This window comes from Leuciscus leuciscus (genome assembly GCF_965113295.1).
Source record: "Leuciscus leuciscus genome assembly, chromosome: 14".
NCBI lineage: Eukaryota > Metazoa > Chordata > Actinopteri > Cypriniformes > Leuciscidae > Leuciscus > Leuciscus leuciscus.
Window position 1 is genome coordinate 15,567,171 of NC_138738.1, and position 26,183 is coordinate 15,593,353.

A 26,183-nucleotide genomic window follows, 5' to 3' on the forward strand; every position below is an offset into this window, starting at 1 on the left:
TGTAAGAAAACAGTTTTATTTTATACAAGAAAATCAATTTGAACTACTTAAAATACAAAACTGTTGGAGAATCTGACATATTAGACAACCTCAGCAAACTTGAGTACACAATAATATGTTGAGATGACAAACATTTCTATTATGGTATTGCACATGTTCCAGATATTATTAAAATGTTTAGTGGCATCACAAATAAAATATCTGTAGTGATTTTAGCACTGATCACTGAAACCCACAGCAATCTAATCTGAAATCTCCTCCATGAAATGATTTGGACATTATTGCATGAGAGATCAATTTTTCACCACATCTTCACTTACAGAAACTCACGTTAACACAGGGTAGATCTATGATGCAGCTGAGATTGCATTGATTTTAAGTGTTAAACCTCCACTCTGCTCATATAAGGCTCTTTAGTGGCTGACACAAAGATCTCACCTAAGCAGCATCAACTATCATTCTCTGCGAAAGAGGATTCTTAAAATTCTTAAATCTTGCTGGAAAGACATTTTAGCACAACATTGAATAAAAATAAAAATCAATCAATCATATAGTTTAAAAACTGTCAGTTTCAGACTGTGCAGTCCAATAAAAGGTCTTTATGTGTTGTACAAGGATACTGATTGTATGTTTTCAGCCACTAAAGAACTCAAACTAATAAAAATATCATGATAATCTTTTGTTCTAAAAATATATATGTCTGTACATATATATGTCTGTACATAGTTAATTTGTAAACAAATGTAAGCCTTTTGTTTCTTAATGCATTTTTCTTGTGTAAAAGTGAATTCATTAGGTAAAAATAAACCTGCAGTTATCTTGATATTGACAAAATAAATAGACATAAGTTAAAACGTATGTGCAGGACGGCCCAAAGCACTCAGTGTCAAAAAAAAAAAAAAAAAAAAGTTACGTCCGCCATATCCTCTTAATCCCTTTTTGCAGCTGTCACATTCAGTAACTCAAACCAGCACTGGTAATACTTTAAAACATCTATCAATTCTTTACTAAAGTCAAACCTTCCAGCATAAACTCCTATGAAATTTCATGATTTCAGGAAATGCTCCCAATGCAAAATACATACCAACAACAAGAGAAGGTCACGTCACACCGTTTTTAGAAATCCACACTCATATCGTTCTAGTTTCAAAGAGCCTGTAGTTCCTAGAGGCTACCAGCACAGGATGGTTCATCCTATACTTTGTCTTACAGTAGCCTTAGAGAGTAACACAAGGCCCATTATCGGCCTGACATAGGCCTTGTCTGTTAGTGGTTAAAGGCCCTTTTTGTGGGATTAGCAGTGTTTTAAATCTGTTCCACAGGAGGTCCCTCCTCTTTAGGTGCTGGCTCCAGGTGAATGGGAGTGACATTATTGGGCTTCTTACCACTGGGGGAAAAAGATGCAGTGAAGGTCATGCACAGAAAGTTAAAAACATGCATGCACACATTTCAAATTAAGTAAAATAAAGTAAGAGCGTAAAATAAATAAATAAATAGGTTCCAAGAAAAGTTCTCAGCTATTAATAACCATATGTTTTGCTTTTATTCCTTTTAAGAGTGCTTTTAATAATATTATATAATTAATATCATATAATATAAAATTGTTTATAATATGATATTCAATTTACTGAATTACACATCCTACAATGTTTTTTTTTTCTAACCCCTGAAACTGAAATTTTTTCTATCTGACATGCTTTGAGTTAAGTATTTATTAATAACAGTAAAGGTCTTTAATCAAAAGGAACTGGATGAATATTTGAAATTAAGGCTCCCGATCTGAACTCTGACTTGTGATGCAGCCTGAATCATAATGACACCGTGTTCGTTCATTGTCCCAGAGGAGAAGTGGCCCTCTGACTGAGCCTGGTTTCTCCCAAGGTTTTTTCCCTCCATTCTGTCACCTGATGGAGTTTAGGTTCCTTGCCAATGTCGCCTCTTGCTTGCTTAGTTTGGGACACTTAATATTCAACAATATTATTGATCTGACTGTACGGACGCTGTTGTATGAGAACTGAACTGAGCTGCACGATGACTTTTTTTTTTTTTTGCAGAACTACTTTATAGATTAAATGAACTAATTCAGTAATTGATTATCTCTACAACGGAACTGAAACAACAATGAACTGACTTCACCTGAACAACAGCCGAAATGCATTATTTTCCTGTTCTCACTGTAAAGCTACTTTGAAACAATCTGTATTGTATAAAACGCTATATATATATATATATATATATATATATATATATATATATATATATATATATATATATATATATATATATATATATAGCGACAAAGAACTGTGACAAGAATTGCTGAGATTATAGAAAAAAACTATGTCTTGTGTTTTTGGTTTCACTGATGTAATGTTGTATTTTTTAATAGAACATTTCTAACATAAAGCAGTATCACATATAAAGAATGTGTTCCTGTGCTTGGAAATTAGATAAATCAATTGTTAAATGTATACTCACGAGTACGGGGAGATTGGAACAGCAACTACCAGGACATGGTTCTTCTTTCTGAAGAGCCTCCAGAGTCCTTTGTGATAACCTCGTACATCCAGGTCCCACACGTGCAGGCACTATAGGCAATAAACAAAATGAGGCCATAACCTAATACTACTCTCCCCTCAGTATTTATTCCCTTATATTTCTCAGAGTCTCTAAGCCATTTATCTACCCTTGAAGTCTCTTCAACATATAAACAGGCCACAGATCTCAATCAACAGATTCATTGCGACCCACTGTAACAATAAATGCAGGGTAAATAGTGGCTAACCAGCTAAGAAATGCAGCAATTTGTTCCTTGAGATGCTCAAACAAAATCTCCTATTTATATTTAAACCAAGAATTAGAGGTCGACCGATTCATCGGCCGGCCGATTAATCGGCCGATTTTTTGCATTTTTAACATAATCGGCATCGGCCAATATCCAAGTGTATCAAGCCGATTATTAGGCAGGCGCATCTGTGGGCAGCCTAGTGTTGTTGTTGTTGTGGAACGCGCGTTCGACGCACGCTGCGCCTAGAGTCATTCTCCAGCAGAGTGAGCAGACCTCATCCAGTGCTTAAGGAAGGAGCTAAGTTCCATGGAGAACACTCTTTTATATTTAATTAAAAACTTTTGATATGTTACTGCCAACTTAGAGAAAAAACATGAATAGGCGACATGACGTTCGGCTACTTTGAAATTGATAGCGTAGTTGAGGTTGCATTAGCACAGCAGAAGGGTTGCTATCGTCACAATAAGTAAGCAAGAATTTACAGACAGTGAATCTGAGACTTTTATTTGTTCTGTTTGTGTGTCTTATATTTGAGAGGGTTGTCACTCAATGCAGAGAAATAAGTAATAAAAAAAGAGACCAACTATATGCTAGTGAAGGACTGGCTTTGCTTTGCTAGCGTCGTTGTCGCTAGGGTTGGGTAGCTACAGACAGACCCGGAGCTAATACGGCACTGGTGCCTTAACGACCGTTATTTACCAGACCGAATATCAACGCGCATTTCTGTGCTTCATGCTACTGTTATGTCTGTGCTTCTCTTGGATGCTCTGAAAACGGACGTTAGAATAACAGAAACATCGCTTCGCTGCACTTGACTAGTCAGCAGTTAACTTTAGCATTCCGTTAGCTAGTAACGTTAGCTGGATTAAACACGGTTAAAATGTTGGCCAAACAGTAGTGTAATGTGGGACTGTATTTCACTGTAGACTAGGGGTGGAACGGTACACGTATTCGTATTGAACCGAAACGGTACAGGCGTCACGGTTCGGTGTATAAATTTCCACGGAGAATACACGCTATAAAAATAAATAAAAGTCGCGTGCAAAGTTATGCGGAACTACTGTTAGATACGCGAGTTCTTTAGGGACGCCTAATCTGTAGCTCCGCTGTAGCTCCGGCTGCGATGTAAAGATTGCAATGCTGGAATATGCATACTGTCTATGGGAATATGTTGTGTGTGTGTGTGAGAGAGAGAGAGGGGCGCGATCGAGATCGAAAAGTCGCGTGTGTTTAAAGTCGCAAAGTGTTTACTTATATTTGTGTGCAAACGCGCGCGTGTGTGTGTGTGAGGCGCGGGCGCGATCGAACAGTGGAAACATAAAAACATACTCCCGTCATTTTGTTTATCAGGACATCATTCAAACTGCAAAGTGTTTAAGTTACTGTTAATTAAAATGTTAAGGAAAACAAATATATTAATCTGAAATTAGTAGCAAATTAATTTTCAATTCATTCAGGTACAATTACCAAACATATCTCAAGTTATTTTTGTCTTTTGTACAAGTGCAGATTGGTAAAGTGTTCAATAAATGTTTTTTGTTGAGAAATTTTGTCTATCTTAAGTAATTATTTGTGTTACATTTTATCTTTCAAATAGAGGTTAAAAACAAGCACATAATCGGCCAAAATAAATCGGCAGCATTTATCGGCCATCGGCCGACACGGATTTCAAAAGATCGGCATCGGCATCGGCCTGAAAAAAAACATATCGGTCGACCTCTACCAAGAATATTCACAAAGCATCCTCAACTAAATGCAACAGACCTTTGCCAGTTCTGTCCAGGTGTTTGTATCGGTCTCCTGCTCCATTTTGATGAACATTACAAAGGTCTTTCCCTCAGTGTCTGGGATAAATGAGTCTTCACATGGGTTTTTACTGTGGTCCAGAACCTCAGCCTCACTGCAGACACACAAATGATTACTGTAGTTGTTGGTAATGATGCAATTTTAAGGTGTTACATTAACTCTGCAATGATGGACTAGGATCTTCAGATAAAATTACCGGAGTAGGTTTTGGATTTCAATCTCATAAGCATCTTTCTTCAAGCTGTAAAAATGGAGAGAATATCAAAAAATATTGAACAGGATATAATAATAGACAAAGAGGCCAATATAGAGACAGCAGGAACAATACATACCCATCTACATTTTTCATCTGAACATTTGGAATAGTGTTGAACTTGTGCTTTTTAAAGTAAACTTCCTGTAGAAAAACATGCATTTCATTGAATTCAAATTGTAAATAAAACAGTCTATTTATAATATTTTACATTTTAAATAAACACTGTATCACTGGATTCACAGAGTCCTAGATTCAGTTATCCATTGAAAAATACTCTTAGTCAGTAAAATAATGGTTAAAAGGATAGTTCACTTTGAAATTAATTTTTGGTTTGTTTTAGCTTACCTCAAGGGCATCCAAGATGTAGGTGTCTTTTTTTCCGCAGTAGTTTCAATTTTGATATTTTTAGGTCAAACCGTTCTTGTCTGTCAGTCATATAATGCAGGTCTATGGTCATTATCTCAAAACACAAGCACAGAGTCCAAATTAAAACAATTCCCCGTCGTCCAAATTAAACAATTCCCCATCGTAAGTGTACACATTGATGGCCTAAGACACGAAACGAGCGGTTTGTGTGAGAAAACGAACAGTATTTATGTCGTTTTTACCGCTTATACACAGCCATGTCCGAGTGATCTGATCTGACGTGTGCGCAGACTGGTGCATAGATATATACACACTAGATGTCGCCTTGTCTACGGCAGTTCATTGGAACGAATGTCTTTAAGTCGACATCTAGTGTATATATCTATGCACCAGTCTGCGTACACGTCAGATCAGATCACTTCAACATGGCTGCGTATAAGAGGTAAAAACTATATAAATACTGTTCGTTTTCTCACACAAACCGCTCGTTTCGTGTCTTAGGCCATCAATGTGTACTTACGATGGGGAATTGTTTAATTTGGACGACGGGGAATTGTTTTAATTTGGACTCTGTGCATGCTCTTTGAGACAGTGACCATAGACCTGCATTATATGACTGACAGACAAGAACGGTTTGACCTAAAAATATCAAAATTGAAACTACTGCGGAAAAAAAGACACCTACATCTTGGATGCCCTTGAGGTAAGCTAAAACATACCAAAAATTTATTTCAAAGTGAACTATCCCTTTAAGATAATAAAAGAACTGTTGCAAGTACACTAACAAGTAAACAACAGAAGTAAACATAATCGTCAGTATAACCATCTCACTTACATGGAAGTAACCATTCATATTTAAGCCAATGATGCCAAAGTGATAAGAGCGGGATACATCAGGAATGACACACTCTCTCCCCTTCCTCTGTTCTGGCATCCGCATCCACATGTCCCAGTCCCATAGCTAAGGGATGGCAACAATACGAATAGAAGAAACAAACAAACAAAACAAGTTATCAGAGGCAGGTTTAATATATTTAGATGATACACTACTGTTCAAAAGTTTGATGTCAGTATTATTTTTTATTTTTTTTCTTGAAAGAAATTAATACTTTTATTCAGCAGACACATTAAATTGATCAAAAGTGACAGTAAATACATTTATAATGGTACAAAAGATTCCTTAAATAAAAAAATAAAAATCAGTTTCCACAAAATTATTAAGCAGCAAATGCAACTACTTGTTTCCAACATTGATAATTATATTTTTTTCTTGAGCACCAAATTAGCATATTAGAATGATTTCTGAAGGAGCATGTGATACTGAAGACTGGAGTAATTGCTATCTCAGAAATGAATTACATTTTAAAGCATATCAAAATAGAAAACAGTTATCTTAATTGTAATATTTGGCAATATTACTGTTAAATTACTGCATAAGAGACTTCTATCAAAAACAAAAAAATTCTTACCAACCCCAAACTTTTGAATGGTAGTGTATGTAGAACAGTATGCAAAACTGCCAATTTTCTTCTCAAAGTTTCCAAATGAGAGCACTATATGTTCCTATTTAAATAAATCGATTTTCTGGTCTTTTCTAGACACTATACATTACACACCAAACTGACTCTTTAAAGGTTAGCAATGTTATTCAAATCAGAGAACAAAATGCTAAATTCCATAGTGAGAACAGCATTTCCCACTGGTGAAAGAAGGAATAATCACTGTTAGAAGTTTTCTCATGCATGCAAATGGAGCAGAAAATTGTGCCAAAGGAGACATCACTTTTGAGGGGTTTTGCATGTAAATTGTAAATATATAAACCTTTCCTATTTAGACATAATTTATAGGCTAAATGTGAGAATTAGCTGCCTCACCTTCTCAGGAGTTGGCCATTTGGGCTCCAATTCATCCTTGTAAAGGCTTTTTTTAAGCACCCAGCCAAGGCCAGGCATACTTTCCACTCTGTACAACAAAGATGGGTCCTCTGCCGTGTGCTCGTAGCCCTACAAAACAGCACAGCAGCAAGGTCATGTGCACTGCTTGAAGGCCTTTCAAGACTCAGAGAAATTTAGGCTGGGGATACACTAACCACTGTTTAGCAGAAGAAAAATATACCAACAGAAAGACCATATGGCAGCATTTCCCCCCCGAGATGTTATCAAAGTAAACAGCCTATTTTCAAGTCATGAACAAATTGAAAAGAACTCTTTTTTTTTTTTTTTCACTCACTTGGTCATTCCAGGCTGAGATACAGTACAGACTGTCATCCTCACGCAACAAATTGATGGTCTGACTGAGAAAGCTAGAGACAAATGTGGGAGAAGAAATAAATCAAACATGTAAAGTCATTTAGAGATGATGTCAAATGTTATCCAATCTTTTCTATTAAGATTCATTGAGCTGATTCTGCACTCATACATTTCTAAACAAGCCTGTGATAAATAATATAGAAGTCTGCTGCCATCTAGTGAATATCTTTTAGTATTACAGGTGTAATTCAGTAACATTTTATATTATATTATATTAAATTAAACATCCATACCTGAAAAAATCTATGGAAACGTCCAGGTCCTCCTCTAGGACAATGGCAAAATCTGCATCCTAAAACATCATTTTTTATCCCCAAAGTCAGACACGTGCAAGGTGTTTTACAATGTAACTGTAGACAAATTCTAAGGCAGGTGAACATTTACTTACTGGATGCAGATTAAAGGTTGCAGTCAAGCTGGCTTTGTAGTGCTGAGACAAAAGGAACAGCAGAACATTAGTACCATCTTACGCTCATTCACATGCTTCGACACTAAATGCTTTGCCACTAAAGCTGAGCCCACAGCAACCAGCTGTAACTGGCAGAGGTGGGAGTAAGTCACACATGTGCAAGTCACAAGCAAGTCTCAAGTCTTAACCTTCAAGTCTCAAGCAAGTCCGAGTCAATTTTGTGAAAAGCAAGTCAAGTCAAGTCAAGTCACTGCTTTATGTCAAGCAAGTCAAGTCAAGTCGTAGCTTGGGTCACAAGTCACTGGCAAGTCATACAAACGTTTGATGATTTCACTGAATTTATATATTAAAATAAGTTAAAACTACATAAGCTGTGGACTATGGTTTTATTTGCAACATTTTTTTTAAATATGCATTTCCACATACAGCTGAGTGGTTACTACAATAAAAAATAAATAAAAAAAATCAAACTACATAGCCTAAAATGTAAATGTAACTGAAATTAGGCCAACATTAAAGCATGAAAAATAAATATGCCTCAAACATTGCACAAGACCATTAAAATGTATTAAACAATTCACAATTTAAGTATAATGGTTCCTATGCCACCAAATGGCATTCTTCAAACTGGCATCCCCTTTATGGAACATGAACACATCCCAACAAGTTAGATCTTTCCTTTTTAACAAAAGAATAACAAGAAAAAAACAGTAATAATTGAATTGACACAAAACTTACACCTGTCAATCAGGTGGATTGACTATTGTACATTATTAATCTGTGTGAGTGAGTGATTTATTAATATTTGTGAATGAATGTGTGTGCATGTGTATGTGTGAAAAGTGTATTGTTTGCATGTCCATGGTTGTGTTTGACTGTGTGTGTGTGTGTGAGAGAGAGAGAGAGAGAGAGAGAGAGAGAGAGAGAGAGAGAGAGAGAGGTGATTTGATTGAGTGTGATTGATTCATTAATATTTGTGAGTGAATGTGTGTGCGTGTGTATGAGTGAAGAGTGTATTGTTTGTTTGCATGTGTGCATGGTTGTGCTTGCAAGTTTGAATTTTTGTTTTGTGTATTTGTGTATGCATGGTTCGGTTCGAAAGTCTGTATGTTTTTTTTCTTTGTGTGTCGGTGTCTTTTTACAATCTTTTAGTGGTATTAACTAGCGATTTCTTTTTACTGCCCTATATACTAGCGGTATAAGCTAAACAGTTTTTAGAGATAAAACTCTTTACATTCGATTATCATGAAAACAAATCCCAGAGAACGGTAGACTGTACCAATGCATTATTAATTATTATTAAATTACAGTTACATTTTTTTTTTTTTTACATTCAAGTCAACCCTGGGATAGCAGACTATATTGGTAGCATATAACTAGACAGTACAAAGGGATGCATGTAAGAAAAACTGGAATATGGCATATTTTAACATATTTTAACCCGATTTTCATTGTCAAGAAAATATTTTTTCTCTGTGCTTTTGTATGTAATGGATTATTCAGATCATAAAAAAAATCATTAATCCAAGGCACTCTAATATTATTAAAATATATATAGAAAGCCTTTATTTCATCATGGCTTTAATATTTTAAAATCAGGTGACAAGTACTTGCACAACTATGCGTTGTGGCTGATGAGCCTTTGTCAGGGTGTGTGACCAAAGCCCCTTTCACACAGAGATTCCGGAAAATACACGGATAAAGTGACCCAAGATTTGACCCGGGTTCGTTTGATTTAGGTTCATTCACACTTCCAGTGATTTTCCGGAATCAGAGATTGCGTTCACACACAACCCCTAAACCACGCTTGTGCTTTTTTTTTTTCTCTGATTCGATCATAAACTTGCGCATTACGTACCGTTTCACAGCTGGCGAACGATCCCGCGCTTCAGCGTCATCACTACGACACTGCATTATTACGGCTTTTGTTCACACAGCGCGCGTTCCTGCTGCGTCACGTGATTGTTGCGGTGCGTTCAAATACAGATATTTATTTTTAAAAAGACAAGTTATTTCGAGTCATTTACCTCAAGTCCGAGTCAAGTCTCAAGTCATGAATATCAAGTCAAAGTCAAGTCAAGTCTTTTATTAATATTTGTCAAGCAAGTCTCAAGTCCTAAAATTTGCGACTTAAGTCTGACTCGAGTCAAGTCATATGACTCGAGTCCCCCATCTCTGGTAACTGGCCATTATGTTAAGTGACCTTTCTTTCTATGTTAATTATTCATCTTTCAAAGAAAGAAAAAAGAAAAAAAACAGCCTCAAACTTATCACCTGTGACACTCTAGCGTTCTTAATACTGATAGGCGTATGCTGAACTCCTTTAAGACCGAAGAGATCCACCACATCCATAGGTTCCTAAGCAGAAAATGTTGTTGTTAAAGGGATACTCCACTTTTTTTGGAAATAGGCTTATTTTACAACTCCCCCAGAGTTAAACAGTTGAGTCTTACCGTTTTCGAATCCATTCAGCCGATCTCCGGGTCTGGCGGTACCACTTTTAGCATAGCTTAGCATAGATCATTGAATCGGACAGGACCATTAGCATCTCTCTCAAAAAAATGACCAAAGAGTTTCGATATTTTTCCTATTTAAAACTTGACTCTTCTGTAGTTACATCGTGTACTAAGACTGATGGAAAATGAAAAGTTGCGATTTTCTAGGCTGATATGGCTATACTCTCATTCCTGCGTAATAATCAAGAAACTTTTGCTGCCGTACCATGAGTCCAGCAGGCGTAATGATATGACGCAGCGCCTGAAAATAGGTCTAATAGGTTAGACAAACTTAGTCCCAGTCACGTTGGAAGTTACCGAGCTGGGAACTATTTTCAGGCGCTGCGTCATATCATTACGCCTGCTAGACTCATGGTACGGCAGCAAAGTTTCTTGATTATTACGCAGGAATGAGAGTATAGTTCCTAGCCATATCAGCCTAGAAAATCGCAACTTTACATTTTCCGTCGGTCTTAGTACATGATGTAACTACAGAAGAGTCAAGTTTTAAATAGGAAAAATATCGAAACTCTTTGGTCATTTTTTTGAGAGAGATGCTAATGGTCCTGTCCGATTCAATGATCTATGCTAAGCTATGCTAAAAGTGGTACCGCCAGACCCGGAGATCGGCTGAATGGATTCGAAAACGGTAAAACTCAACTGTTTAACTCTGGGGGAGTTGTAAAATGAGCCTATTTCCAAAAAAACTGGAGTATCCCTTTAATTCTGTATATATGTATGAATCGTCTTACAAAAATGAAGAAGAAAAAATAATGCATTGAAGAAGAGAGAAAAAAAGAGGAAAAGGAGATGGCACCTCGTAGTATCCATCGATGAAAACAGTGATCATCTGTGGATTGACACCATGGGAGGAAAGAAGAGAGCGCAGCATTCTAGAGAAACAAACATAGCTTATACATCAGTCTGGTATTAAAGGTATGCTTTCTTATTTACAGGGTTTCTGATTTCTCTACTGAAGCCAAACCAAAACAGCATAGACAAAATATTTGTATGTGAGATCATGCCACCAGATCTTTCAGAAATATCTAATATACCAGGGCTCGCAAAATCGCCTGCCCGACGTCCCGGGGCTATATTGTTTTCCATTCGGGCTACCAAAATGCATAACCGGCCTGCCCGACGGGCTATCTGAAATACTGTTCGTTTCAGTCTTGTTATAATCAGATTCAGCGCGTTCTTCATCTTCAATCCGCAGTGGCTCCGAGCAGAGCGCACGTTAGAAACAGAGGACAGGGTGTGTGTGTGTGTGTGTGTGTGTGTGTGTTCATCTGAGTCTCATTGGTCTGTCAATGTCAGAATATTTGAGATGACCAATCAAATCAAAGTAGGCGGGCTTTATATACACAGAAGCTTCTGAGCGCGAATTTGAGCAGAGCGACTCGCTTCAGTTTACAGTCAAGTGCGAGATAAGATGTAAGTAGCTAAACTAAACATTTCATATTTGACAGTTTTTTAGGTCATAAATGTGAAACGAATGACAAAAATGATCAGACAAACGAATATACTTTTGTCGAATTTCGCCATTTTGAACTGAAAATAGGCCTATGTAACGTGACTAATAATTAGTTTGCTGTCATTGTGAGGGGACATTAACAGAGCATTAACAAAGCCGTTTTCATGTTGGGCACAAGATTAATAATGAATGTGTACATGTTGAGAATTAATATACAATTTGTAGCCTTCAGTAAATTAAAAAAGTTCAGCTTTAGGAGGGGAAGAGACAGGGCAAGATGAGACTGAGAGAAAAAGAAAGAGTGATGGATAAGAAGTGAGAGCAGGTATTGACAAATAATCTACTGCCCACTGACGTTGTTTTAAAGCTATTTCTTATCCTTTTTTGGCCTTAAAATGTCTTGAAATGGACATATCAGAGAAATAAAAAAAATGAACCCCCTAATAACCTTAAATGCAGGACCTCTTTGATTATAAAGCCCTGTCTACGGCCCCAGGGCTCGCAAAATCGCCTGCCCGACGTCCCGGGGCTATATTGTTTTCCATTCGGGCTACCAAAATGCATAACCGGCCTGCCCGACGGGCTATCTGAAATACTGTTCGTTTCAGTCTTGTTATAATCAGATTCAGCGCGTTCTTCATCTTCAATCCGCAGTGGCTCCGAGCAGAGCGCACGTTAGAAACAGAGGACAGGGTGTGTGTGTGTGTGTGTGTGTGTGTGTGTTCATCTGAGTCTCATTGGTCTGTCAATGTCAGAATATTTGAGATGACCAATCAAATCAAAGTAGGCGGGCTTTATATACACAGAAGCTTCTGAGCGCGAATTTGAGCAGAGCGACTCGCTTCAGTTTACAGTCAAGTGCGAGATAAGATGTAAGTAGCTAAACTAAACATTTCATATTTGACAGTTTTTTAGGTCATAAATGTGAAACGAATGACAAAAATGATCAGACAAACGAATATACTTTTGTCGAATTTCGCCATTTTGAACTGAAAATAGGCCTATGTAACGTGACTAATAATTAGTTTGCTGTCATTGTGAGGGGACATTAACAGAGCATTAACAAAGCCGTTTTCATGTTGGGCACAAGATTAATAATGAATGTGTACATGTTGAGAATTAATATACAATTTGTAGCCTTCAGTAAATTAAAAAAGTTCAGCTTTAGGAGGGGAAGAGACAGGGCAAGATGAGACTGAGAGAAAAAGAAAGAGTGATGGATAAGAAGTGAGAGCAGGTATTGACAAATAATCTACTGCCCACTGACGTTGTTTTAAAGCTATTTCTTATCCTTTTTTGGCCTTAAAATGTCTTGAAATGGACATATCAGAGAAATAAAAAAAATGAACCCCCTAATAACCTTAAATGCAGGACCTCTTTGATTATAAAGCCCTGTCTACGGCCCTGTATTAGGAATAAGATCAATAATGAATGTGTACCTAGCTTTCCTAGTAGCTTTCAGTAAATTAATGCGTCTGAGAAAATGATTCATAAATCAACCTATCAGATGACCCTATGCTTCACTGACAGACAAAAATGAAAAGCCTATATCAGTCAAAGCTCAGCTTTAGGAGGGGAAGACAAAGAGAATAGGAGTGTGATGCTGATGAGGAGAGAAAAATAATCAGCTGGCCACTTACATCCATTTTTTTTGGCCTTCAAAACATCTTAAAATGCACATATGTAGATCAGAGAAATCTAAATTTTCTCGGGGGTGCCCCCGAACCCCCCTGACTGAGTATGAGTGAGTATTAGACCCAGATTAGACCCTAAACTAAAGTGTTACTTTTTTTTTGTTTTTTTATCATACCCTCATTGGGGGCTGAGCCACAGACATGACTGATTCATGTTCCATACTTGTCACACACATTTCAGTTCAGTTAGAACCAGATGCATATTTGTTGATATTTTGTGTTTTGAAAAAGTTTTTGATTCATTGTTTTGACTCCTAACCAATTTTCTACATTGAAAATTGTTTTTTTATCTGGGCTAGTAAAATTCATTTCGGGCTACCAAAATCTGAAGAGTGCCTGCCCGAAGGGCTACCAGCGATTTTGAAATTTTGCGAGCCCTGGGCCCTGTATTAGGAATAAGATCAATAATGAATGTGTACCTAGCTTTCCTAGTAGCTTTCAGTAAATTAATGCGTCTGAGAAAATGATTCATAAATCAACCTATCAGATGACCCTATGCTTCACTGACAGACAAAAATGAAAAGCCTATATCAGTCAAAGCTCAGCTTTAGGAGGGGAAGACAAAGAGAATAGGAGTGTGATGCTGATGAGGAGAGAAAAATAATCAGCTGGCCACTTACATCCATTTTTTTTGGCCTTCAAAACATCTTAAAATGCACATATGTAGATCAGAGAAATCTAAATTTTCTCGGGGGTGCCCCCGAACCCCCCTGACTGAGTATGAGTGAGTATTAGACCCAGATTAGACCCTAAACTAAAGTGTTACTTTTTTTTTGTTTTTTTATCATACCCTCATTGGGGGCTGAGCCACAGACATGACTGATTCATGTTCCATACTTGTCACACACATTTCAGTTCAGTTAGAACCAGATGCATATTTGTTGATATTTTGTGTTTTGAAAAAGTTTTTGATTCATTGTTTTGACTCCTAACCAATTTTCTACATTGAAAATTGTTTTTTTATCTGGGCTAGTAAAATTCATTTCGGGCTACCAAAATCTGAAGAGTGCCTGCCCGAAGGGCTACCAGCGATTTTGAAATTTTGCGAGCCCTGTATACTCATCTGGTGCTCAAGAAACATTTCTTATCATCAATGTTGCTAACAGTAGTGCTGCTTAATAATTTGGTGGAAACTGTGAGGTTTGTGTTTGTGTGTGTGTGCGCGTTTATATATGTGCACAAATTTAACTAATGCATACATGAGGTGGTTTGGTAGTATGGTAAAGTACAAAGAAATCAAAGTTTACTAACCTATAGAGATAGTTTGGTCTATTTCCAGCTATAACAGCTACTGGGATGTTGTAGACATTGTTGTTAGGCAGCTAGACAGGACATGGAAAGGTTTAGTCAACAACACAGATTTAAGGCAAAGACTTTGTTCTGCTGTCTAAATGCTGATATAATTGCAAAGTTATCTAAGGATGAAGGGTATAACAACCACTTAATAGTGAAAGTTTAAACACTTTCGTTTGAAAAACAAAAAAGGTAAACAAGAAAACTTGTAGAGAAACTTTGTAGTCTGTCTTGGTATCATGCATTTTGTTGTGACACGTTTCTGATACCATAGATAAAAAAACCATCATGGTACCAAAAGTTTATCACTGTAAAATATCAGCATCTGACTCTGATGAATGTACCAATCTTTGTACTTGGAACTTCATTATCCTTTAAGTATATTTCAAGTATGAAATATTGTAAAAAAAAAAAAAAAAAAAAAAAAAAAAAAAGTTTCAGTAAAATTCATGTTCCACTGACTGTGATTTTGGTATTGATCCAACCTTAAGATATACTACTGTTCAAAAGTTTGAGGACAGTAAGATTTTATGTTACTAAAAGATTGTTTTTCTCTTCCAGGCTGCATTTATTTGATAAAAATAATTATATTTTAATTAAAAATATTATAATTAAAAAATAAAAAGTAATTTACATCTATTATGGCAAAGCTGAATTTTCAGTAGCCATTACTCCAGTCTTTAGTGTCACATGATCCTTTGAAATCATTCTAATATGCGGAATGCGGATTCGGGGTTCAAGAAAGATTTTCAGTTGAAAACAGTCATGCAGCTTAATATTTTAATTGTGAAAACCGTGATTCTGAAGTAAAAAAAAATAAAAATACAGCATTTATAATAGAAATGTTTATATTTGTAACAACATCAGGTTTGATCAATGTAATGCATCCTTGCAGAATAGAAGTAATAGGCCTGGTTTTATAGACGGGGCTTAGATTAAGCAAGGATTACGCCTTAGTTCAATTAGGACATTTAAGTAGCTTTTTTAAACAGGCTTTAAAAAAAACATTACTGCTGTGCATCTTGACATCCTCAACAAAACAATGGAAGTTGCTTTCAGTTAAAACATCTCAAACATGCCATTTTAGTCCAGGACTAGGCTTAAGCCTTGTCTGTGAAACTGGGGGATAAAGATTTACTGACCACAATCTTTTGAACGGTAGTGTATAAAAGGTATTTTAGTCACATGATGTGTGTCTTACTGGGTCAGGATTAAACTCTATAGGGGCTGGATCTTTGCAACTACAAATGCTCCCATATCCTTCCACTTTACTGCAGAAAAGTTTCCTCCGGCGGTTCAGCTCTGTGTCTGCCCAATGGCACTCAGCCTCTAAAATAAATCATGACATAAACAGACAGCTCTGATATAACCCATAACGTAACTGCAACATGTAATCTAACAATCTACACTCATAATAATGGCAAAAATACCTTCAGAAGCTGTCAGCTGGACCTCAGTCTTCAGCAGCACAGGATCACCCCATGTGGACAGAGCAGGAGACTTGGAGTGCTTTTCCCCATACACTTGACCTGAGAAAATAAACAGTATAGGGATGAGCCCGAAGGTGAATGCTGTAACTGTAACAAATTTTGCAGAGAATGAAAATAGTCTGCAGACAGTCACTCCTCGTGTTAGCTGGATAACAAGCAAGTCAGGGGATTGCACAATATTATAGCTATATTTCAATCATGACAACGAATTTAACCAGCATTTATTAATAAATATGGAATGTACATAGGCATGTACACAGACTTGATCTGCTATGCAGCTGCTGGATGAGTGAGGATACGTCTAAAAATGCACATGAAAACAGTCAATTGAATTCAGGCTGCTGCAAGAAAAAAAATGAACCTTAAAAAAAAAAAAAAGTTAAATTGCAGTTAAATGCAATCCTTTTTTTAATGTTGTATTAAGAAGACAAAACTAAGGCCAAATGGCCTTTACCATTTAAGTTTGTATTCATAGTTTTACATGTTATACATGTTTTACAGTAAATTGACTTGTATTGACAACTGTATTGTTATATAATTGTTGGCACTGGCACTTATAAACACTAAATGGGTAAAAATTGCAATAAATAGGCTTAGTTTTGGAGCCAAATGTTGGAGTTGGAATAAATACCTCTGTTATTTTTTTTAGAAATAAAAGCCAAATGCTTGATCATTTTACAGCCACATCATTTTCGTTATGCATTATTTGTTTTGGTTGTTTAAAAAAACACAAAAAAATATCCGATTACTCGATTAAAGGTACAATATGCAAGAATTTTTGCCGCTAGAGGGCGCTACATTCCAAACAACAACAACGGCGTAGCTTGATGACTATGTGAAGGAGCGTGGAATGATGGGAACTGTCGTTTTAAACTCCACCGTGGATGTAAATCAGTCAGACGGGAATCGAAAAATCATGTTCATGGATGAGGCTAAGTTCTATTTTTATAAATGTTGCGTTTAATGACATGCTTTTTGTGGCGAGGGGGGCGTGGTTCAGCGCGGTCTGTGATGGGAGAGAAAAGAGACGAGCAAGTAGGTCAAGTGCAAATGCACCTGTGTCTTATTACTGCAGTGATCGGCGTGGAGAGACCGCTTATAAGCCGCGCTGGAACGAGAGAGAGACTGGAGAGAAAATTGGACGCAGAGGAAGAAAACCGGTGGATCCGAGCTCTCATTTTTGAACTGTTTTGTGCCGTCGCGGTTGCCACAGTGAATGCGCGTTGTGCGCGGCTTTTGTTTGTTTTGCTTTATTTTAATAAAGTATGAGTCCCAGTCACGACGACGCGTCTTCTTCCTTCCTGGCTCTTAAACCTCATCACACTTTTATTTCATTAAAATGAATTAACCGCAAGAAAAGTAAGGTTTAATACTTCATAGATGTTACTGTATTTGTTGAATTCATTGTTGTGATAACGCTGTGCAGTTTTACATGTTCTAAACAATTGTTGTAAAAGTACATTCGAACATGCCCACATCATTTGCCAAAATACTGATTAATCTTTATGTATAACACATGCTATGTTTATTTACATGGCCATAAACACCAGACGTGATAAACAATGTCAATAAACTAAACACAAATCTAAAGCAATAATACTTTCCTTACATAAACATAACTATTACCGAATGCTACATTTGGAAAATATAAAATTAAGCATGCTTTGTCGACAGAACCAGCTGCAATCGGTAAAGAATAATTGTGTCCCATAACGACTGCAAGAAACAAGCTAAAGTTTGTAGCTTGATAGACGCTACAACTACAACTTCCGCATTTGTCCAGGACTCCACGCAGTACGAGCGGAAACTGAGGGTAACGCGGATATGACGCAATTGACTGGCGACTCCCAGCTCCCCCTGCTCTAACGCCCCGTTTCCTTGGTTAAAATCGCAATTTTCTCACGATTTAAAAATAGTTGGAAACATTTGGGATATTGTAAGTAATCAACTTAACAAAATAAATATATAACACTGGCCTTGAGATTTTGGGATATTTTAATGCAAAATTCTTACATATTGTACCTTTAATCGATCAATTAAGTGCTAGATTAATCGATTACAAAAAGAATCGATAGCTGCAGCCCTAAACTGATCCGATTCAAAGTCAGGAATAAATAGGTTATAGGGGTGTAACGATACATCGATATAACGTCTAACGATACGATGCATCGATTCCACACGTAAAATATCGATATACACCTTTAATTTGACACTCTCCACATTCTCACGTAACATCCTTCCGCCAAAGCGCACATTTTAATTTACTCACCAACCATACTGTCTGCCAGTGTGTCTTTATAACGTTAATCTCCTCATCTGAAATAGACGCCTGACAAGACCGACAGAACCCTAAACAAGTTTTTTCACAAAAGCCGGTATTGTCCGCTGTCAGGGCATCGCGAGTTCATGTTTTACAGCAGAAACAGACAAGCAGTCGCACCCTTGTTGGTGAACACAACACGATAAGTCCGTTTTAGCGACTCAGCGCGCAGTATTCAGGTCAGATGTCACTTTGAAAAGACGCGCTGGCTAAGAGGAGTTTTGTAAGAGCTGACTAAAAGTAATCGAGGATGGATAATTTCAATGAACTTGATGAACCCGTGATATCTTCTTCGGGGCGTAAAAGGAAAATAAAAGCTGAAACATTTTCACGGAACCTTACTAAAGCAGCTCGTTTAGTGGTGAGGGAAAAGCTCACTGTATTGCGTGTACGTTAATCACAACAACAAAGTTTATCAGGCGTCTATGTCAGCTGGGGAGATTAACGTTACAAAGATTAACCGAGTGTTGTATTGAATATCATAGCAATTACTTGGTTTTGTTTGACTCAGAAAGATGAAATGTGAATGTATATGCTCTGCTAAAAACAATAATAATAATTGAACATATTAAAGCATACTTTCAATTAACTTTAATTTAGTAATTTACCTGTATTTTAGATAGAACCTAGATAGAACAAACAGAACGATTGGACGACCAATCGGCTTTAAGTAAACCAATCAGGTGATCAGAAGAGTTTCATGACTAAACTTTATATCAAAACTCTAAAATCACTACACAATGAGTGTGTGTAGTAATATGAGTGTAAAATCTATGAATTAAATGAGCACAATGTTCGCAAATGAAATAACCATGTTGCCATCTGTGCATCAGGAGTAATATCAACTACTACATTATACGCATTTTCTTCTAGAATATTTGATGTTTCTATTTAAATGTTTTAATGCCATGATAAACAAATGAGCGTAAACTGAAAATGAAATGAGCACAGCACAATCATAAATTATGCGTGTCTCTCAGAAATTAGAGCTTGATAAGAGTGATATCAACTGAGATACTGAATCATACACATGTATTACTTTTTATCTGAATACAGAAATGGATCAAAATAATTTTGAGACTGTAAAAGATATTGGCTCCACTGCACACCCCTAAAACAGTACATTTTTATCACATCACAGAAGAAAAATAATTAGCCATGAGATACAATAATTAAACATATCTAGTATAATAGAGTGAAAAGACAAAAAGCATTGTCCTTACCTCCCTTCTTCACAACCAGAGTCCACATATCCCTCCAGCCTAAGGTAACTGCTACCTGACTTCCCAAACCTTTGAGAAGATTCTTCGCAGAATCCTTCAAGTGGAAAGTCCCCTCATCCTGAAGAGGACAATAAGAAGTGCACTTACAGACAAACAAGTTAAACAACACAAATCTAAAATCAAGAAAGTGGATGGGAGAGGCATTTCTTTAACCTTAATAGTGAAGATGAGGACTCTGCCACGTGTGACCATGTTAAGGAAGAGGATCATGGCTTCATCCTCATGGGGAGAATAAGTATCAAACACTCTTTTGGCCATTACATGACCCTAAAGGAAGATGATACAGCAGCATTTAATTATACAATCTTATAAATAATCTAAAAAATGATGGAGTGGACATCATAAAAATGATAGTAATAATACAAGAAGATACAGTAGATTATGAGGTGTGACTGTGTGTGCTTACAGTGGCCTGATTTAAAACTATAACATGTATGCCTCGGCCCTGCTCCCTCATCTCATCTTCCAGCACCTGCAAAAACACATCAAATATTGTCGATATCGTTATCTGGTAACAGTGTGGCAAATGTGTTATATAATAAAACAGGTTTAGAATCACTTACAGTGGTGCCATCCACTGCCACATACACCTTAGAGCGACTAGAGTACACCTCAATATCCAAAACCTTCCTCCCACTGGCTGGCCTGCGTGGGGTTTCCATGTTAGGCAGGGCATCATCTGAGAAAATGTTCAATGATAGCAAAAAAAACAAACAAAAAAAAAAATTATTCTAACCCTAATTCAGAACTGAAATAGTTAAAAATAAATAAAAAGGATAAAAAAACATAGAAGTGTAGTTATTTGATCCACATATGCTGAAATAATTCCACTCAAGTAATAAGACTACTTAATATTTCTAACATGTGAATTGGCCAATCAGGTATCATAAAACATTTAGTGTTCACAAAGACAGTTTTCAACATTACCATATTCTTGAACAGCATCCTCCTCACTGGCAACTCTCCTTGTGTCAAGAATGAGTTTGATATTCACAATCACTGTGATCAGTAGAAACAGGACAGCACTGGCCTGCAAATACACACACACACACACACACACACACACACACACACACACACACACACACACACACGTTTACTTCGCTATCTAAATGGGGACGTTCCATAGACTTCTTTTGCTTTTATATACAGCTAGTTATAAATACTATATTGAACCCTAGCAAACCACTTTCTGTATTTTTACAATAAAAATAAAAATCTTTATTTTTTACATGACATCTCCAAAAGGAGGTTTTGTCAGATGTAGCTTACTTATGGGTACATTTTTATTCTCTACAATATTAAGCAGGTACACACACACAAACATAAAAACTGTGATAATTGAAATGACATACAGGGCATACAGATCACTGGTGAAAATACTTTTTGTAAATTAATAAAAAATGAATTAGCAGCATTAAAATTTAAGTACAAGATGAATTGCAAAATGACCAGTATCAAAATTCTAGTATTTGTTATAATGACAGCAACTCGAGCTACATGAACACCACAAATATAAATCCAGATGATCATGTGGTAAAGCATGATTTGAAATGTTCCACTGAGCATCTGGTGCTTCACTGTAAAAAAAGAACATGACCTTTTGTGCAACGGTCACAAGTCCAGTGTCACAAATTTGATCTGATTTGTGACCTCAGCTAGAAATACATGTTATACATTTTAATTCAAAATATTTCTTGTTTTCAATTTTTTATTTTTTTTAACCCTACTGTACCGCCATCTCAGGTTCAAGTGCTGCCCAGCCAACCATAACAAGTGGCCGTTATATAACTGCAACAAACTGATAACCAAACTTTAATTGTGGCAATGCAATTAGTGACCGGAAAAGTGACATTCCGGGATTTGTTGCCACAATCTTTATGATGTTGTCAGTAATTGCGACGTTGCAGACCAACAGTTGAGTGTGTTGTTATCACTCAGTTGGTAATTATAGTTTTAATTGATTATCCGATGGCCAGACATGCAGTAGTTTAACTTAATTAATGTCCTCATTTGCACAAAACTCATTTAAAGGCTATTTCAACAGATGTGTGAATTATGAATGCAGACTCAAAATAAATTCAGATTATTGTGATAAATATAGCAATGAAATATTTGTATTTATAAAAATAAAAAAAGTAAGAAAAAAAACCACACCCTGCTCTTTAGGTTATATGATGGAGCTTGCCACCCAGGCATAATCTCATAAGTGACATGCTGACCTGGCAGATTCGTCGCATTGCTCTTTTGTTGGTGAGTCTGTATTTCCATGTTAGGTAGAGGCTGCGCTGCTGGCGGGGGATGAAGGGTTTGGCTCTTGGATTGGGTGTCCAGGTGTCCATGGATGTCCAGTCCTTCCCACTGCTCCTGATCACAACACCTGTCTGCATCCGACAACGCCTGAAATCACGTCTTCTTCATCTACACAGCACGGTGCAATCATAGTAGTTATAAATGATGGACATAAATACTGCTCAAATATTTTTTGCAATGTTAAAATATGATGCAGGAGACACACCTTTAATGTAGGATACCACAAATTCTTGATGAACTGCTAAACTGCATTTGTAACATTTCTTGCAGGTGTACGAGCTGATGATATGAATACCGAATTATTAATAGCGAAGTATGGCAAACAAATGGTGAGGTAACGTTAGCTATCTGAGCACAACAGCTGAAATTCTTTTAAAAAGCCATTTCTGTTGCCTTTGGAAATTCTGTTGATTGTAACGCTTCACAGAATAAATGCTAGTGACCATTTACCTCAGCAGCATGTTATGTTGAACGGAAACGACGTCCCGCCTCTCCAGAAAATTTAACTGTAATTTAGTTTATGTAGGGTCTAGTAACATTTGGCCATATGCAGGTAATAAGCACTGTGAAGCCAGAATACAGGACAGCGCCTCTAGTTCGCGCTTCAAAATAAAAGCCCCTTATTTGTCCTGTTAAAAGTTCTCAGTTCAAATGATTTATATTTAATTTAAAATAAAATAACTATCTATAGAAAATATAAATATCTATACGAAATTATAGAACCACGAAATATTTAAAAATATTAAACTAAAATAATGAAATTATAAGAATGAGCTGAAAGCAGTGTAGTTTCTCTTTAAATAGCCATTTAAAGAACGTATCTAGACTAGGCTACTCAAAATCACTGTATGACCTAACATGCTCTTTTATGTTACGAAAAAATGACTGAATAATTAAAGAATATATATATTTAAAAATCTTTGTAAAATGTCGAATGACAAAATTCTTAACAATACTTACTAAGCAAGAAAAAATTAAACAAATAATGTTTCAAAACTCATATTAGGATATAGAGAGGGGTTGATTTGTGGGGACTGATTTGCTCATATTAAAAATGCATAACAAAAATATGAATTTAGAGAATTATTGACATATGCCAGAAGTGTTAATATGGGTGTCAGCTTAACTTGCCTTATTTGTTTGTCTATTTAGGTTGTATTTTGGTCAAACAAATGTGCAAAAAGGTTGTATTTCTTTTTCCATTAGGCTACTAATTTAACTGGTTAATGTGCAGAGAAGAAATGCCCAATTCCCAGTTTACAAACTGTGTGAACGGATTTATCAGATCATCTCTAGCAAGCGGAAAAGGTGGGGTAAATAAATGCCTCTAAATGTTTGGTTGGGTGTTGCACTGTCATTGTGTCTGTCTTGCATACTTTTTCTCTTTAAAAAGGCCCAGCGCTAAAGGAAAACATGGGACTTATGTCAGCTGTTGGTTACTTAGGTGAGCTTTTTCTTCTTAATATATACTCTTGAATGAACTCTTTTTAACAATTGCCTGCTCAATTGTTTAACTGCTCAAGAATCAGATCTAAAGCACAACCCACTGATCTGTTTTGTCAATGTTTATCCTATAATTCCTAAGCCTGGTTTAATTGATAAAGTCTACAATACAATACACTAATTTAGATGGAGAAACATGTTAACATATTGTTTTTGCATTATATAACCTTTCAGTGCTGCTTTCCTCCTTGTTCACACATGGAGCATTTGAAAGTGTGAATCGGTATGAATCAGTCAAAGATTCTCACCGAGACGCTTCTCTAGAGGTCCGGCCTGACAACAGACAACACCTCAGGGGGGAAAAGTTCACCCTTCGCTGCTTAGTAACTGCTGGTAATTCAACAGGCTGGATACTGAGGAGGCTTCAAGGTGCTAAAACGAGGTCTGGATGTTTGCAGTTGAATGGCACAGAATCTATAGACAGGCCTGAAGAATGTCATTTCATTGACATTGACAGTAAGAACAGTGGACTTTACTGGTGTGAGAATACTGCTGAAAACAAGACAAGCAACACCATCAACATCACCGTGGTTTGTAAGAACATCAGTGGCAATAATAAAGATTTTTATTCGTTTTTTATTAATATCTAAAATAGTTTTTTATTAATAAGTGAATTTTGAAAAGCTGGGAGATATATTACAATCACACACACACACACACACACACACACACACACACACACACACACACACACACACACACACACACACACACACACACACACACGTGTGTATATATATATATATATATATATAGCGTAAAAGGATACTTTAGTATATTGTAAAGTAATACACTTATATGCATATATTATATAGGCCTAATCTCTGTTCCCAGATGATACAGTGATTCTCCTGAGCACACTTCATCCAGTGATGAAAGGTGAGTCAGTAACTATAGCTTTCAGTTAGATTTGTGAGGTCCGTATATCTTTTAATTCACTGTGTATAATGTGCATAATTGTATCAGTTCAGTCACTTTGTGTCTTTAGAGAACTCCACAGCTGACTCAGAAGATGAAAAGCCATATACAGGTATGAGATCCAGAACATCTGTGATTGAATTTGGGTTTCTATGCTATGGCCATCCTTATAAACTCTGTAATGCAGGAACTTTGGTCTGGGTGTCGGGTCTCTGTATCATCTTGGTTCTTCTGGTGCTTCTTCCTGTGCTCTGGCTGCTGTTTCCAGGTTTTAGGTAGGCTATACCAACACACTTGTGGCCATTTGTAGGTGGTGATATTGAATGAATTCTTACATTTTCGTACAATCTGCTTAACTGAGGGTTAGTTTTAGTAGTGGACCTTCATGCGTAGTTTCCCCCCATACCTACAACGCTCAAATTGTTTTTTTTTTAATATGTATTCGTACAAATCAAATCATACGAACTCATACAAGATCACCAAATTGTAAAATAGTTGTTTTCTCATGCATCGGGTAAAGTAATGGTGATACACCCATAAGGGAACAGTTCAACGAGAAAATGAAAATTGTGTCAGTATTTATTCAACCTCATGCCATTGTGAACCTTGAGATTTAGAATGACGAATTTACATAAAAAATAAATAAAAAATAATTTCTACTGTAGTTTCTTTTAATAAGTGCATGATATTAATTTCATTGAAGACTTCTGTGTCACATTGCTCTCTGTATCAAATATCTGCAATGTTTATGCATGCTTTTCAGAGAGAAATTGCCTGTCTGTCCAAATGGGGCATTTAGAAGGGAAAGGGTCCAACAGGAAATGCCTAAAACCAAGCAGGACGTGACTGAAATCCAGTGGGATCTTCCCTGGATGGAGATGGACAATTTGTTGGACAAGCAACAAAATTCTGGCAGATGAACATTCCACATTCCAAATGTGGATGTTATCAGATACAAACAGTCTGTGCTTTATTAAGTGAGTCATGGCAAAATAAAGAGGCCGATACTGATGTATGGAAGTGTTTTCAGTTGAATAATTGTTATCATAAGCTTTTGATATGGGCTTAGAGGTCTTAAAGGAATAATTATATCATCTGTTTTTATTTGCAGAATGACTGTTGGTTTGTATTTTTGAATGGGTTAACATAAAACCTTCTGCAAAAGACGCCAGGCAAGCTGATGATGAACATGTTTTTGTAGAATTATGGTTATTTTACAGTGCAGTGTGATATAAATAACAAATAACAGAGATGAATCATGCATCAAAAATTGACTGAAAATGCTAATGTATTTAATGTTGACATTGTGACATTTGATAAACTGTTTAATGTCAGTCTTACTATCATGAAAAGTTAATTTCTGTATACTAAAAAGTATTATTTTATGATTAACATTTTAAAAGGACATTTTAGTAGTAAGCAATTTAATATAAACAATACACTTTCAAGAATGTGTAAGCATTTCT

The 26,183-nt window shown here is 36.5% G+C and overlaps 2 protein-coding genes across 3 annotated transcripts; one reads left to right on the forward strand and one right to left on the reverse strand.

The window, feature by feature from the left end:
* pomgnt1 (protein O-linked mannose N-acetylglucosaminyltransferase 1 (beta 1,2-)) lies at positions 1-22,894 on the reverse strand. 2 transcript variants are annotated; one of them, XM_082189866.1, is made up of 23 exons: positions 22,747-22,889; positions 22,502-22,575; positions 22,206-22,404; positions 20,911-21,013; positions 20,547-20,662; positions 20,390-20,455; positions 20,137-20,250; positions 19,924-20,041; positions 16,321-16,419; positions 16,092-16,219; positions 14,849-14,919; positions 11,247-11,322; positions 10,209-10,292; positions 7,914-7,955; positions 7,759-7,817; positions 7,446-7,518; positions 7,091-7,219; positions 6,052-6,177; positions 4,927-4,991; positions 4,791-4,835; positions 4,553-4,688; positions 2,479-2,588; positions 1-1,387 (listed from the first exon to the last, which is right to left on the reverse strand). In XM_082189866.1, the coding sequence occupies exons 3-23, from the start codon at positions 22,371-22,373 to the stop codon at positions 1,306-1,308; spliced, it is 2,010 nt and encodes a 669-aa protein (XP_082045992.1). In that variant the 5' UTR covers positions 22,374-22,404; positions 22,502-22,575; positions 22,747-22,889; the 3' UTR covers positions 1-1,305. The 2 variants fall into 2 exon arrangements, with proteins under 2 accessions (XP_082045992.1, XP_082045991.1); XM_082189865.1 differs by having other exon boundaries at positions 22,502-22,894.
* Positions 22,895-23,590: 696 nt separating this feature from the next.
* Positions 23,591-25,939, forward strand: LOC309513823 (uncharacterized protein). The gene is made up of 6 exons (XM_082189874.1): positions 23,591-23,740; positions 23,974-24,333; positions 24,634-24,678; positions 24,788-24,829; positions 24,905-24,992; positions 25,481-25,939. Exons 1-6 carry the CDS (start codon positions 23,710-23,712, stop codon positions 25,635-25,637), a joined length of 723 nt encoding a protein of 240 aa, XP_082046000.1. The 5' UTR covers positions 23,591-23,709; the 3' UTR covers positions 25,638-25,939.
* Positions 25,940-26,183: the final 244 nt, after the last annotated feature.